The sequence below is a fragment of the Scyliorhinus torazame genome, chromosome 16 (genome assembly GCF_047496885.1).
Source record: "Scyliorhinus torazame isolate Kashiwa2021f chromosome 16, sScyTor2.1, whole genome shotgun sequence".
NCBI lineage: Eukaryota > Metazoa > Chordata > Chondrichthyes > Carcharhiniformes > Scyliorhinidae > Scyliorhinus > Scyliorhinus torazame.
In genome coordinates this window covers 198,657,996-198,674,807 of record NC_092722.1, presented here as the reverse complement: position 1 = coordinate 198,674,807, position 16,812 = coordinate 198,657,996, and the positions used below count along the sequence as shown (strand labels likewise).

The following is a 16,812-nucleotide window of genomic DNA, read 5'->3' as shown; positions in this document are numbered from 1 at the left end:
AGTTTTCGTAGAATCCCTCCCTTGCAGGAGGCCTTTCGGTCCATCAAGTTTTCACTGACCCACTGAAAGAACACCCCACCCAGACCAACTCCCCCGCCCTATACCCATAACCCCACCCAATTTTTAGACATTAAGGGACAATTTAGAATGGCCAATACACCTAACCTGCACAACTTTGGACTTCTATGCATCTCAACTTTATTAACACAAAATCCCACCACTGCCAAAATGTCAGCTGGTTTGTCAAATTTCTCTTTTATGGGCGACTTGGTGGCACTGCTCACAGCACCAGGGGTTCAATTCCAGCCTTGGGTGACTGTGTGAAGTTTCTCCCCATGTCTGCGTGGGTTTCCTCGGGTGCTCCAGCTTCCTCCGACAGTCCAAAGATGAGTTGGTTAGATGGACTGTCAGACCCAATGGCTGAATAGCCTCCTTTCCTACAGGGAATCGATGATCTATGATTAACTCCATATTCATTGCCATAAAGCCCATTATTCCAATAGCTCTTTAACCACTCACAAAACTATGTTTAACGTCTTGTGAGCCTGACCCATCTCTGCAGTTGTAAATCACACCTGTTCAAAGATCAGGATCACAGTTGTCCAGGTCTTTAGGCGTCCCCATTTCTCTGCCTTTGCTTTGCCCTGCCTTTCCTCACTCCCATCTTCTATCATTTTCACTTCTCTTCCAAATGACCCCAATCCTCCCATCCCTCTTCCTAGTCCAACTATGCCTTGTCCTCTCTATAACTGCTGGACTCACAATAAACTTGCTCTTTAATTGTTTCACTGTCACAAAATGCTACTGACTAGGTGTGCAGGTGCATCACACCTCTTCTCAGCTGCTTACTAAATTGAACTCAATCAGTAAAGATCATACCATTTGCGTTAGAACAATTTTTTTTGCGCACCGCTTAACAAATAAAAATTAAAAATTTGGTCCAATCCCTCAGATCGTTGACACCACTCCTGACACTGTTCAGGTGTTTAAGTTTTAAGAGATTCAGCACAAGGGGAAACTCAACAGACAAAGAACAAAGAAGAACAAAGAACAAAGAAATGTACAGCACAGGAACAGGCCCTTCGGCCCTCCAAGCCCGTGCCGACCATACTGCCCGACTAAACTACAATCTTCTACACTTCCTGGGTCCGTATCCTTCTATTCCCATCCTATTCATATATTTGTCAAGATGCCCCTTAAATGTCCCTATCGTCCCTGCCTCCACTACCTCCTCCGGTAGTGAGTTCCAGGCACCCACTACCCTCTGCGTAAAAAACTTGCCTCGTACATCTACTCTAAACTTTGCCCCTCTCACCTTAAACCTATGCCCCCTAGTAATTGACCCCTCTACCCTGGGGAAAAGCCTCTGACTATCCACTCTGTCTATGCCCCTCATAATTTTGTATACCTCTATCAGGTCGCCCCTCAACCTCCTTCGTTCCAGTGAGAACAAACCGAGTTTATTCAATCGCTCCTCATAGCTTATGCCCTCCATACCAGGCAACATTCTGGTAAATCTCTTCTGCACCCTCTCTAAAGCCTCCACATCCTTCTGGTAGTGTGGCGACCAGAATTGAACACTATACTCCAAGTGTGGCCTAACTAAGGTTCTATACAGCTGCAACATGACTTGCCAATTCTTATACTCAATGCCCCGGCCAATGAAGGCAAGCATGCCGTATGCCTTCTTGACTACCTTCTCCACCTGTATAGCCCCTTTCAGTGATCTGTGGACCTGTACTCCTAGATCTCTTTGACTTTCAATACTCTTGAGGGTTCTACCATTCACTGTATATTCCCTACCTGCATTAGCCCTTCCAAAATGCATTACCTCACATTTGTCCAGGTTAAACTCCATCTGCCATCTCTCCGCCCAAGTCTCCAGACAATCTAAATCCTGCTGTATCCTCAGACAGTCCTCATCGCTATCCGCAATTCCACCAACCTTTGTGTCGTCTGCAAACTTACTAATCAGACCAGTTACATTTTCCTCCAAATCATTTATATATACTACAAAGAGCAAAGGTCCCAGCACTGATCCCTGTGGAACACCACTGGTCACAGCCCTCCAATTAGAAAAGCATCCCTCCATTGCTACCCTCTGCCTTCTATGGCCTAGCCAGTTCTGTATCCACCTTGCCAGTTCACCCCTGATCCAGTGTGACTTCACCTTTTGTACTAGTCTACCATGAGGGACCTTGTCAAAGGCCTTACTGAAGTCCATATAGACAACATCTACTGCCCTACCTGCATCAATCATCTTAGTGACCTCCTCGAAAAACTCTATCAAGTTAGTGAGACACGACCTCCCCTTCACAAAACCGTGCTGCCTCTCACTAATACGTCCATTTGCTTCCAAATGGGAGTAGATCCTGTCTCGAAGAATTCTCTCCAGTAATTTCCCTACCACTGAAGTAAGGCTCACCGGCCTGTAGTTCCCGGGATTATCCCTGCCACCCTTCTTAAACAGAGGAACAACATTGGCTATTCTCCAGTCCTCCGGGACATCCCCTGAAGACAGCGAGGATCCAAAGATTTCTGTCAAGGCCTCAGCAATTTCCTCTCCAGCCTCCTTCAGTATTCTGGGGTAGATCCCATCCGGCCCTGGGGACTTATCTACCTTAATATTTTTTAAGACACCCAACACCTCGTCTTTTTGGATCACAATGTGACCCAGGCTATCTACACCCCCTTCTCCAGACTCAACATCTACCAATTCCTTCTCTTTGGTGAATACTGATGCAAAGTATTCATTTAGTACCTCGCCCATTTCCTCTGGCTCCACACATAGATTCCCTTGCCTATCCTTCAGTGGGCCAACCCTTTCCCTGGCTACCCTCTTGCTTTTTATGTAAGTGTAAAAAGCCTTGGGATTTTCCTTAACCCTATTTGCCAATGACTTTTCATGACCCCTTCTAGCCCTCCTGACTCCTTGCTTAAGTTCCTTCCTACTTTCCTTATATGCCACAAAGGCTTCGTCTGTTCCCAGCCTTTTAGCCCTGACAAATGCCTCCTTTTTCTTTTTGACAAGGCCTACAATATCACTCGTCATCCAAGGTTCCCGAAAATTGCCGTATTTATCTTTCTTCCTCACAGGAACATGCCTGTCCTGTATTCCTTTCAACTGACACTTGAAAGCCTCCCACATGTCAGATGTTGATTTGCCCTCAAACATCCGCCCCCAATCTATGTTCTTCAGTTCCCGCCTAATATTGTTATAATTAGCCTTCCCCCAATTTAGCACATTCATCCTCGGACCACTCTTATCCTTGTCCACCAGTACTTTAAAACTTACTGAATTGTGGTCACTGTTACCGAAATGCTCCCCTACTGAAACATCTACCACCTGGCCGGGCTCATTCCCCAATACCAGGTCCAGTACCGCCCCTTCCCTAGTTGGACTGTTTACATATTGTTTTAAGAAGCCCTCCTGGATGCTCCTTACAAACTCTGCCCCGTCTAAGCCCCTGGCACTAAGTGAGTCCCAGTCAATATTGGGGAAGTTGAAGTCTCCCATCACCACAACCCTGTTGTTTTTACTCTTTTCCAAAATCTGTCTACCTATCTGCTCCTCTATCTCCCGCTGGCTGTTGGGAGGCCTGTAGTATACCCCCAACATTGTGACTGCACCCTTCTTATTCCTGATCTCTACCCATATAGCCTCACTGCCCTCTGAGGTGTCCTCTCGCTGTATAGCTGTGATACTCTCCTGAACAAGTAGCGCAACTCCGCCTCCCCTTTTACATCCCCCTCTATCCCGCCTGAAACATCTAAATCCTGGAACGTTTAGCTGCCAATCCTGCCCTTCCCTCAACCAGGTCTCTGTAATGGCAACAACATCATAGTTCCAAGTAGTAATCCAAGCTCTAAGTTCATCTGCCTTACCCGTAATGCTCCTTGCATTAAAACATATGAACTTCAGGCCACCAGACCCGCTGTGTTCAGCAACTTCTCCCCGTCTGCTCTGCCTCAGAGCCACACTGTCCCTATTCCCTAGTTCTCCCTCAATGCTCTCACCTTCTGTCCTATTGCTCCCGTGCCCACCCCCCTGTCATACTAGTTTAAACCCTCCCGTGTGACACTAGCAAATCTCGCGGCCAGGATATTTATGCCTCTCCGGTTTAGATGCAACCCGTCCATCTTATACAGGTCACACCTGCCCCGGAAGAGCTCCCAGTGGTCCAGATAACAGAAACCCTCCCTCCTACACCAGCTGTTTAGCCACGTGTTTGTCTGCTCTATCTTCCTATTTCTAGCCTCACTGGCACGTGGCACAGGGAGTAATCCCGAGATTACAACCCTCGAGGTCCTGTCTTTTAACTTTCTGCCTAGCTCCCTGAACTCCTGCTGCAGGACCTCATGCCCCTTCCTGCCTATGTCGTTAGTACCAATATGTACAACGACCTCTGCCTGTTTGCCCTCCCCCTTCAGGATTCCCTCTACCCGTTCGGAGACATCCTGGACCCTGGCACCAGGGAGGCAACATACCATCCTGGAGTCTCTTTCACGTCCACAGAAGCGCCTATCTGTGCCCCTGACTATAGAGTCCCCTATAACTATTACTCTTCTGCGCTTTGACCCTCCCTTCTGAACATCAGAGCCAGCCGTGGTGCCACTGCTCTGGCTGCTGCTGTTTTCCCCTGATAGGCTATCCCCCCCGACAGTATCCAAAGGGGTATATCTGTTCGAGAGGGGGACAACCACAGGGGATTCCTGCACTGACTGCCTGCCCTTTCTGGTGGTCACCCATTTCTCTGCCTGCACCTTGGGTGTGACCACACTTACATAACTGCGATCTATGACGCTTTCCGCCACCTGCATGCTCCTAAGTGCATCCAATTGCTGCTCCAACCGAACCATGCGGTCTGTGAGGAGCTGCAGTTGGGTGCACTTTCTGCAGATGAAGCCATCCGGGACGCTGGAAGCCTCCCGGACCTGCCACATCTCACAGTCAGAGCACAGCACCCCTCTAACTGACATTGCGTCAATTAATTAAAATTAAAATTTGTCTTTTTTTTTTTAAATACTTTTTTTTTTAAATTACAAAGTTACTGTCAACTATCTGTTTCCTAGCACTAGATTTCTAATAGTAGCGTGGGAAAGTAGAACATTTCAACATTCACAGGACAGATAAAATACAGAGTATAGCTCCCTCTACACTGTCCCCAACTTTCCCTTCATTTTGGATTGGCCATTTCTCTGCTTGGTACATGCCTAGCCAATAGTAGGGGCTCTCCTTGTGGTGAATACATCGAGCAGACAAGGGAAGAGAGGGCCAGTCATCCCAGGACCCCATATCCTACTCCTCTGGTACAATGCTTTACTTCGATCTTGCCACTAAAACTAAACTGGCTTAATTGACTCATAATTAATGATTTGTTCACTTTTGCCTCTTATATAACTGACAGAAGAGGATTTACAACTGACTGCAGTCTTTTGAACAAAATCTGGCTTTAGAAATAAAAATACAGAGAATATGATCTGCAATACCGTTTTATTTACATTTTTAATTATTTCTACACAAAGTTTCATAATCACCTTATGTAGAACATAAGATTTACATAAATACGTTCTCTTCATGGTTTAACAAAGGAAGTCCTCGATATTAAAACATCTAATATATAAAGCTGTAGCAAAGCCTTCATGTGTTATAGTTACAATCAGAAATATAGACACTAGTTTCCCAACAGTTACAGTGCAAGTAACATCCTGGAATATCCAGGACACAGGATCTGTGATTGATCACAGATGTTCTCCTATGGTTTTGGTTGGGGTTCTTTGTTAGATTAATATAAAACAATGAGCTGCAGGATCAGTATGATTCGAGTCCTGAATGGCTACAAATTCAGAAAAAAACAAGTCTCTCAGCAATGCTATAGAGGCGATCACATGACCATTGTAGCAGGAATTTGTGCAACATGACACTTGTTTTAACTTGAAAAGTGCATATATCACATTCAGAAGCACATCAGTTTAAAGCATTCCCCAAATCACATACATATGGCCTATGTCAACTTCTGTTTGCTTAGTTTACTGTTCTCAACGGCATCTATATGTATGATACACATGCATGAAGCGTCTAGTCTGTGGGCATAAATATTTAATATTTGCTCTTAAAGGGAAAGGGGGACTCATTTTCAGAAGAGCAGGCAAAATAAATTTTATTTTCAGTAGCGTGGGAAAGTAGAACATTTCAACATTCACAGGACAGATAAAATACAGAGTATAGCTCCCTCTACACTGTCCCCATCAAACACAGGGCAGGCAAAGCACATGTTAGATACAGAGTACAGGTCTCTCTACACTGTCCGATCAAATACTCCTAGGATAGGATTAGGCACAGCGTAAATCTCTCTCTACACTGTCTCCATCAAACACCAGGACAGGAACAGCATGGGGTTAGATACAGAGCAGAGCTCCCTCTACACTCTCCCAACAGAACCCAAATGGCATTTTCCAATTCTCATACTAGTCATGTCAGTCTCACCAACTGGGATCACCAATTAGTGCTAACATAGGGTCAGGTTTGTATTTGGGATCTGGTCTGATGAGAATTGAATTGAGACTGTCCCAAATCCAATTCAAACTGGACATTTATGGGATCATCACCAACTTCTCAAGGGCAATTAGGGATGGGCAATAAATGCCAGGCTGGTCAGCAACACTCACATCCCATGAATGAATTAAAAAAGCCAAAGTACATTCAAACAATTAATCTTTGTTGGATCAGAATGCAAATTCTGGCGGCCAAGGTTACTGGCACTTGGAGACACAGAGGTTGCAAAGAGATAGACAGGTTAAGTGAGTGGGCAGCAGAGTGGCAGATGGAGTATGATTTGGGTATGTGTGAGGTTATTCACTTCAATAGTAGGAATAGTAAAAATAGAAAAGCAGAAACCTTTTTTAAATGTTGATTTCGAGTGGTGTACTCATACAAGGAGCACAAATTTAACATTCAGATACAGCAACCAATTAGGATGGCATGTAGGCCTTTATTGTAAGGCAATTGGAGTCTTGATACAATTGTAAGGGGCTGGTTAGCAGTTTTCTAGAGGTTTGCATGTGGTTCAGAGTAATGCTAACAGCGTGGGTTCAATTTCCTTCCAACTGAGGCAGTCTTGGGACCTGCTTTCTTACCCAGCCTCTGAGAGTGGAAGGCGATGGAAAACCACCACTGATTGATTGATTTGTCACATGTACTGAAGTACAGTCAAAAGTATTTTTCTGTGGCCAAGCAGACGTACTGTGCTTACACAGTAGACAAAAAGAATAATCGACAAAGTACATTGAGAAATAAGTAATTGGCTAGTGCGGAACAAGGGTCAAACAAAGCAAATATGACAAAAAACTGCCAAGAAGGCAGGCTCAGGATAAAGCAATGAGCCAAGGACCTCCCTTCATACAGATTGCTCAGGGAATGGAATGCTATAATTGTATAATGAAGCCACACATGGAAATTGTGTGCACTTTTAATCTTCATACTGAAGAATGAATGTGGGAGCAGTACAGCATAGGTTCACTAGATGGTCTCTGGGATGAAAGGGTTGTTCTATGATGACAGGCTGAGTTAATTGGGTTTACACTTTCTAATCTTCAGAAGAATGAGGGGTAATCTCGTTAAAACATACAAGATTCTGAAGAGACTTGAAAGGGTCGGCAGAGAGAATTTAGAACACGAGAAAAGAATCTTATGACGAGGGGTTCAATTATTTAGGATAAAGATGAAGAGAAATTTCTTTACTCAGAAGCTTGTGAATCTTTGGAATTGTGTACCACAGAGGGGTATTCTGTACCGTCATCGTTCAGTATATTTAAGGTGGACAGATTCAAGGTCTCTCAGGGAATCAAGAGGTATGAGAGTGGTCAGGAAAGTGGATGGTCAACTATGATCGCAGGCTCAAGGGGCCACATCGTCTATTCCTGTTACTATTTCTCAAGTTTTCAACAAGCAGACAGGTCCAGATAGTAATGTAGCCATCGCTAATTACAGGTGCCCCTGGGGTGATGGGGCCCTGCCCTGCTCTAATTAATATTAAGGTTGTAGAGGTTGCTAAACACCTGTGACCTCAACCACCCAGAAGGACCAGGGCAGCAGATACATGGGAACACCACCACCTGCAAGTTCCCCCCCAAGGCACACCAACCAGATTTAGAACTATATCACCATTCCCTCACTGTCACTGGGCCAAAACCCTGGAATTCCCTCCCTAACAGCACTGTGGGTGCACCTACAGCAGTTCATGAACGTGGCCCACCATCACATTACAGCACTCGGGGATGGCAACAAATGCTGACCTTGCCAGGACACTGATAATCCCATGAATCAAATTAGTGAATTTATTAAACTAAAATTTAGAAATTAAACATAGAAAAGGAATTGAAGACTTTTTGTCAAATATCAACCCCAGTTTTTGGAATAAACACACCGATCAATGGGTTGTGCATCAAGTTCCCACTAATTGTGAACTTCGACTGATTGGTGGTGCACTGCTGTCAGAGGTCGACAGCACCCTGCGGCCCATCGCGTCCTCGCGGTCAAAAACAACCAAATAACTATTCTAATCCAATTTCCCAGCTCTTGGCCCATGGCCTTGTCTGCCCTGGGATCGCAGGCACACATCTAAATGCTTCTAAAATGTTCTGAGGGTCTCTGCCTCCACCCCTTTCAGGCAGTGAGTGCCAGACTCCCACCACCCTCTGGGTGAAAAGGTTTTTCCTCACATCCCCTCTAAACCTGCTGCCCCTTCCCAAAAACATTGCAGCAGATTATTCAGCAAAATGAGTGCATGCATTAGCAGACGGTGCAAGATCATTAGTATAGATATATGGCCATAAATGTGTCTAACTACGTCGGGACTGCAATTCCTCAAAGTGTCAATTGAGTGCGAGGACAGATTTTGAAAGCTTTATCAGACAATTCTGAAAGAGGTGCCAGGCTCTGGCCCTTGTGTCCCAGATGCTGGTTTATATATTGATTTCTGTACCATCTGAACACCTCAAAGACCAGCTACCTTTATGTGTGATCGCCTCTACAGGATAGAACACCAAACAATCCCAAATAAATCACACAAAATTAACATGCAAGTGTAGAGATTTAAACTCACCAATTTCACATTATCTTCTCTTCAGCAAATTCAATCTGAGAGACCCCACCTTTACTAGGGTGTTAGGGTGGGGGTGGGGAGGAATACAAGGCGGGCCCAAACCATGAGCAGAAATACTTCAGATAGAATAAAATATCCTCCATTAAAATAATCTAGATATACAGTTTGTGTTGGTTAGCAGATTAATAGTTACTTCCTTCTGCGATGCACAGTCTCAGGCGTTAGACCGTGAACCACGTACAGGCCCAGTCATTTTTAAGCAACCCAGAGTCATTTACTGAAACTGGCATTTAAAAATGACAGAATCCTGATTCAAAATCATTGGGCTTCATGTGATTTCACACCTGACCACAAAACTCCTCAGGTGATTTACTCGAGATAAAGAGTAGCATTTTACCGAGTGTGGGAGAACTGAACTGAACATAGTTGATGTGCATCTCATCTCTCTGACATGTTTCAAAGCACTTCACACAATCACTTAGAGACGGACTGATGGTTATTTAGGGGAATGTAGTGACGGTTATTCAGGAAATGCGGGACGGTTATTTAGGAAATGTAGTGACGGTTATTTAGGAAATGTAGTGATGGTTTAGGAAATGCGGTGACGGTTAGTTAGGAAATGTAGTGACGGTTATTTAGGAAATGTAGTGATGGTTTAGGAAATGCGGTGACGGTTAGTTAGGAAATGTAGTGATGGTTTAGGAAATGCGGTGACGGTTAGTTAGGAAATGCTGTGACGGGTCATTTAGGAAATGCGGTGACGGTTATTTCGAAAATCCGGTGACGGTTAGTTAGGAAACATAGTGACAGTTATTTAGGAAATGCTGGGATGGTTATTTAGGGAAATTTAGTGACGGTTAGTTAAGAAATGCAGTGACGGTTAGTTAGGAAATGCGGTGATGGTTATTTAGGAAATGCGGTGACGGTTAGTTAGGAAATGCGGTGACGGTTAGTTAGGAAATGCGGTGATAGTTATTTAGGAAATGCGGTGACGGTTAGTTAGGAAATGCGGTGACGGTTAGTTAGGAAATGCGGTGACGGTTAGTTAGGAAATGCGGTGACGGGTCATTTAGGAAATGCGGTGACGGTTATTTAGGAAATGCTGGGATGGTTTAGGAAATGCGGTGACGGTTAGTTAGGAAATGCTGTGACGGGTCATTTAGGAAATGCGGTGACGGTTATTTAGGAAATGCGGTGACAGTTATTTCGAAAATCCGGTGACGGTTAGTTAGGAAACATAGTGACAGTTATTTAGGAAATGCTGGGATGGTTATTTAGGGAAATTTAGTGACGGTTAGTTAAGAAATGCAGTGACGGTTAGTTAGGAAATGCGGTGATGGTTATTTAGGAAATGCGGTGATGGTTATTTAGGAAATGCGGTGACGGTTAGTTAGGAAATGCGGTGACAGTTAGTTAGGAAATGCGGTGACAGTTAGTTAGGAAATGCGGTGACGGTTATTTAGGAAATGCGGTGACGGTTAGTTAGGAAATGCGGTGACGGTTAGTTAGGAAATGCGGTGACGGTTATTTAGGAAATGCTGGGATGGTTATTTAGGAAATGCGGTGACGGTTATTTAGGAAATGTGGTGACGGTTATTTAGGAAATGCGGTGACGGTTATTTAGGAAATGCGGTGACGGTTAGTTAGGAAATGCGGTGACGGTTATTTAGGGGAACGTAGTGTTGGTTATTTAGGACATGCAGTGACGGTTAGTTAGGAAATGCTAGGTCGGATATTTAGGGAAATACTGGGAAGGTTATTTAGGAAAATGAGGGGTCAGTATTTCTGAAACTAGAGACCTGAATGAATCTATGGTAAAAACCCTCGAACTGAAAGCAAAATGTGAAGAGGAGTGAGGTACTGGAAACAACCATCTGGAACAAAGACTCTTTTCCCCTTTTATTTATGATTTTCAGCCCCCTCCCCCCTCGGTGTTTGTCTATCTGGTGTGTGTATGTGTGTGTATATAGAGGGTGGGGGGCAAGTTAAAGTGGGGAATTGGAAATTAGATAATACTTAACCAGTTGTATTTGTTGCATATTTCATTATAGTTCTTGTTCTACATAAACAGTAATTGTGTTTACATTTACAAACCTGGTCACTATAATTAGTAAGCAGCAAAGGGCAAAGACCTTGGGTATTTTTCTGAGAATTATTGGTAAATTCACTTGTGTTGTGGCTCTGGCTGGAATTGACCGCACACTAGCCCGGGGTGTCGTAACAGAGTGCTGTGGTATTGTAGCTTTATTGTTCCTGAGACCTGATTTAGCTTAATGAGGACACAAAATACAACGGGATTCTTGTCCTCAATAACAGTCAAAAGTCACAGCACAGGTTACATGTTTTAAGGCTCCTAAATCATCAGGACGTGTGTCCTTTCTTACAAAATGTCTGAAATAAAACAGCAAGAGGGCAACACAAAAAAACTGTGAAGGTATCTGTGAAGAGAGAGAAACAAGAGGTAATGTTTCCGGTCAGGAACCTTCATTAGCTGATGAGGTGGCAGATCTGAAATATGAATTCTGTTTCTCTCTCCACACCGCTGCCTGACCTGCGGTCAATGGGTTTTGGTTTTTATTTCAGATTTCCAGCATCCACGGCATTTTGTTTTTGTGAAAGGCCGGGATGTCCCTACCGATCACCTTCATCGCAGAAACAAGGAGGTTGAGAATTCTCACAGTGAGTCTCTGCAAAACCTTTTCATACCACCAATCTGAAAGGACTTGTGACCAATCCAAGAGGTGACAGGACTGAATTTGAACTGCCCACATTAGTTAGTGTTGAAATATAACCTACTTGTCCTGCAGGTGTTCTGCTGCCACTCAATTCTAATTTCTCGTAAAGAAATGGCTGGAGTAAATATTGGGGCGCAAATAATCAATTTTGAAAACAGTTATTACAGGTTTAACTGATACATAAACTATTAGATCGCTCAAAATAATACAGGAATGAAATGAAATGAAATGTAAATCGCTTTTTGTCACAAGTAGGCTTCAAATGAAGTTACTGTGAAAAGCCCCTAGTCGCCACATTCCGGCACCTGTTCGGGGAGGCTGGTATGGGAATTGAACCGTGCTACTGGCCTGCCTTGATCTGCTTCCAAAGACAGCGATTTAGCCCTGTGCTAAACCAGGGATCTGCAATGACTACTGAAACCTGCTAATTGCAATGGAAGCCCTCAGACATACAGCATTATTCCACCCCCAGGCCCATCAGACAATTGTCACCACCTCACTAGAACATGCTCTGGCTGCAGCATATCTCTCTGCAGAGCCGCTGTGATCCACTGCAGGAAACGCAAGATATTCCCCTGTTGTCCAACCAAAAGACGATCAGACCAGAAATAGATAAAACAAGAGTATAAATGATTAAAATGGTGCCGTTAGTGATATAAACACACTGCTCCCAGTTTCTGTTTCTCATTGGATCACAAGGAAATCAAGTCATGCAACTTATCCAAGTCCTCCCGATACGACTAGTCCCAGAAGGTCAGAAAAAGTTCAATCCACACAGCCACACGCTGATTGTCTTCAAACTCAGAGGTGGTAAAGGAGCAACAGACAGTCCTTGCTGCAGGTTTCTGGATCAGCATTACTATAAGTATGTTATACCGAAAAAGTAAGAGAAGCGCCTGGGAGCCAGCCCCACAGTTAGGATCCGGTGGAGTGTAGGCTCGGGACAGGGTAGAACTTGGAAATGCGGCTCTGCGCTGATGGGTTGAAGCATTCAGATTCCCCGCTCATCTTGAAAAAGACTTCTTGCTCCTGCAGTTTGCGAGCAAATTCTTCCTCTAAAGCCTGAAATGGATTGAGACAAACAGTTAATTATACAGCAAGCAGTGATACAGTTAATGAGCAGCAAGCAGTGATAGTTAATGATGCAGCAAGCAGTGATACAGTTAATGATGCAGCAAGCAGTGATACAGTTAATGATGCAGCAAGCAGTGATAGTTAATGATGCAGCAAGCAGTGATAGTTAATGATGCAGCAAGCAGTGATACAGTTAATGATGCAGCAAGCAGTGATACAGTTAATGATACAGCAAGCAGTGATAGTTAATGATGCAGCAAGCAGTGATACAGTTAATGATACAGCAAGCAGTGATACAGTTAATGATGCAGCAAGCAGTGATACAGTTAATGATGCAGCAAGCAGTGATACAGTTAATGATACAGCAAGCAGTGATACAGTTAATGATACAGCAAGCAGTGATAGTTAATGATGCAGCAAGCAGTGATACAGTTAATGATACAGCAAGCAGTGATACAGTTAATGATGCAGCAAGCAGTGATAGTTAATGATGCAGCAAGCAGTGATACAGTTAATGATGCAGTAAGCAGTGATACAGTTAATGATACAGCAAGCAGTGATACAGTTAATGATACAGCAAGCAGTGATACAGTTAATGATACAGCAAGCAGTGATACAGTTAATGATGCAGCAAGCAGTGATACAGTTAATGATACAGCAAGCAGTGATACAGTTAATGATACAGCAAGCAGTGATAGTTAACGATACAGCAAGCAGTGATACAGTTAATGATACAGCAAGCAGTGATAGTTAATGATGCAGCAAGCAGTGATACAGTTAATGATGCAGCAAGCCGTGATAGTTAATGATACAGCAAGCAGTGATACAGTTAATGATGCAGCAAGCCGTGATAGTTAATGATACAGCAAGCAGTGATACAGTTAATGATGCAGCAAGCAGTGATACAGTTAATGATGCAGCAAGCAGTGATACAGTTAATGATGCAGCAAGCAGTGATAGTTAATGATGCAGCAAGCAGTGATACAGTTAATGATACAGCAAGCAGTGATACAGTTAATGATGCAGCAAGCAGTGATACAGTTAATGATGCAGCAAGCAGTGATACAGTTAATGATGCAGCAAGCAGTGATAGTTAACGATACAGCAAGCAGTGATACAGTTAATGATGCAGCAAGCAGTGATACAGTTTCTGATGCAGCAAGCAGTGATACAGTTAATGATGCAGAAAGCAGTGATAGTTAATGATGCAGCAAGCAGTGATACAGTTAATGATGCAGCAAGCAGTGATAGTTAATGATACAGCAAGCAGTGATACTGTTAACGATACAGCAAGCAGTGATACAGTTAATGATACAGCAAGCAGTGATGGTTAATGATGCAGCAAGCAGTGATACAGTTAATGATGCAGCAAGCAGTGATACAGTTAATGATACAGCAAGCAGTGATAGTTAATGATGCAGCAAGCAGTGATACAGTTAATGATGCAGCAAGCAGTGATACAGTTAATGATACAGCAAGCAGTGATACAGTTAATGATGCAGCAAGCAGTGATACAGTTAATGATACAGCAAGCAGTGATACAGTTAATGATGCAGCAAGCAGTGATACAGTTAACGATACAGCAAGCAGTGATACAGTTAATGATACAGCAAGCAGTGATACAGCTCAGGTACAAAAGGTTACACTCAAACACATTGGAAGAAAACAGAAAATGAGTTCAGTCTGAACCAGCTGTGCATTCCAAGAGATCTCAGTTAAATTATTTGCCTCTTTCAGTACTTTTTTCTTCTTCAGCCATATACTTTGTGACAGCTAAGCAACAAAACAACTGGGGCGAAATTTTCCCCCAACGGCGCGATGTCCGCTGACTGGCGCCAAAAACGGCAGCAATCAGACGGGCATCACGCCGGCCCAAAGGTGCGGAATGCTCCGCATCTTTGGGGGCCGAGCCCCAACATTGAGGGGCTAGGCCGACGCCGGAGGGGTTTCCGCCCCGCCAGCTGGCGGAAATGGCGTTTGTTGCCCCGCCAGCTGGCGCGGAAATGCGGTGCATGCGCGGGAGCGTCAGCGGCCGCTGACAGTTTCCCGCGCATGCGCAGTGGGGAGAGTCTCTTCCGCCTCCGCCATGGTGGAGGCCGTGGCGGAGGCGGAAGGGAAAGAGTGCCCCCACGGCACAGGCCCGCCCGCGGATTGGTGGGCCCCGATCGCGGGCCAGGCCACCGTGGGGGCACCCCCCGGGGTCAGATCGCCCCACGCCCCCCCCCAGGACCCCGGAGCCCGCCCACGCCGCCTGGTCCCGCCGGTAAATACCAGCTTTGATTTACGCCGGTGGGACAGGCAATTTCTGGGCGGGACTTCGGCCCATCCGTGCCGGAGAATTGAGAGGGGGGTCCCGCCAACCAGCGTGGCCCGATTCCCGCCCCCGCCCAATCTCCGGTACCGGAGACTTCGGCGGGGGCGGGATTCACGGCGGCCAACGGCCATTCTCCGACCTGGCGGGGGGTCGGAGAATGACGCCCCTGATATTTATTTAACACCTTTAGGGTAATGGAATGTCCTAAAGTGCGTCACAGAGATATTACAAAGTAAAATCTGACAGCAAGCTACGCAAGGAGATGTTCAATCAGTGACCCGGATTGGTCAAAGAGGGTGGTTTTAGGCAGCGTTATAAAGGAGGAAAATGAAGTACAGGGGAGTAGGCGAGAACAGTGGCGAGGACATTCCAAAACTTAGGGTCGTGGATCAGTAATATCGCAAGACCAGCTGGGGCAGAGCACATCCTGAGTGAGACAGCCACAGTGAGTGAGTGTATTTGGGAATTTGGGGCAAAGTGGGAATTCGGTGCAGAGGGGAAGGTGGTGCTTTTTTGCTCTTTACCTTTTTCATCTTCAGAAAGTGGTCTTGCTCTGCTGCAGCAGTTAGAAGCTACAAGGGAGTGAGCTGATTGGTAATTCATGGGCAAGTTGTTTTTTGCCAATTTAAAGCTATCTGAAGGAAAACTAAGAGTTCTAGCTTTTAAAAAAAAACTATTTAAATAATTTGCTACTTGGAATAAATTTAAATTGTCTTTGAACTAAAAGTATGACTGTGGAGCTGCTCGTGTTTTGCTCGGCCTGCAGTATGTGGGAATTCCTAGACATCTTTAGATTGTGGGGTGAGACCCACGCAGACATGGAGAGAATGTGCAAACTCCACACAGACAGTGTGACTCGGGGCCGGAACCGAACCCAGGTCCTCGCCGCTGTGAGGCAGCAGTGCTAACCACTGATCCACCATGCTGCCCACTGAACAGATTAGCATTGAGAGGGAGGAGGTGTTAGCAGTTTTAGCGGGTTTAAAAGTAAGGCTTTTGACAAAGTCCTGCATGGGAGACTGATCAATAAGATACGAACCTATGGGATCCAGGGCAATTCGGAAAATTGGATCCAAAATTGGCTTAGTAGCACGAGGCAGAGAGTAATTCAAGGGGAGGGAGTAAATAGGCAAGTTGTAGTTGTAGGGGATTCTATTATCAGGGGGATAGATAGTATCCTTTGTGAGCAGGATAAAGAGTCCCGCATGGTATGTTGCCTGCCCGGTGCTAGGGTGCAGGACATCTCTGACCGGCTTGAAAGGATACTGGAGAGGGAGGGGGAGGATCCAGTTGTTGTGGTCCATGTCGGTACCAACAACATAGGCAAGTCTAGGAAAGTTGACCTGTTTAGAGATTACAAAGAGCTAGGATTCAAATTAAAAAACAGGTCCTCAAGGGTCATAATCTCCGGATTACTGCCCGAGCCACGTGCAATAGGGAGGCAAGAATAAGGGAAGTTAACACGTGGCTGAAAGAGTGATGTGGAAAAGAGGGGTTCCTTTTCATGGGACACTGGCATCAGTTTTGGGACGGGGGGACCTATACCGTTGGGATGGTCTCCACCTGAACTGAGCTGGGACCAGTG

General features: G+C 45.0%; 1 protein-coding gene across 1 annotated transcript in view; it reads right to left on the bottom strand.

The window, feature by feature from the left end:
• Nucleotides 1–11,317: 11,317 nt before the first annotated feature.
• slka (STE20-like kinase a) overlaps nucleotides 11,318–16,812 on the bottom strand; it is a 193,031-nt gene continuing 187,536 nt past the window's right edge. Inside the window, 1 exon segment of the mRNA XM_072479761.1 lies at nucleotides 11,318–12,901. Coding sequence (XP_072335862.1) covers nucleotides 12,755–12,901 — 147 coding nt within the window. The 3' untranslated portion in view covers nucleotides 11,318–12,754.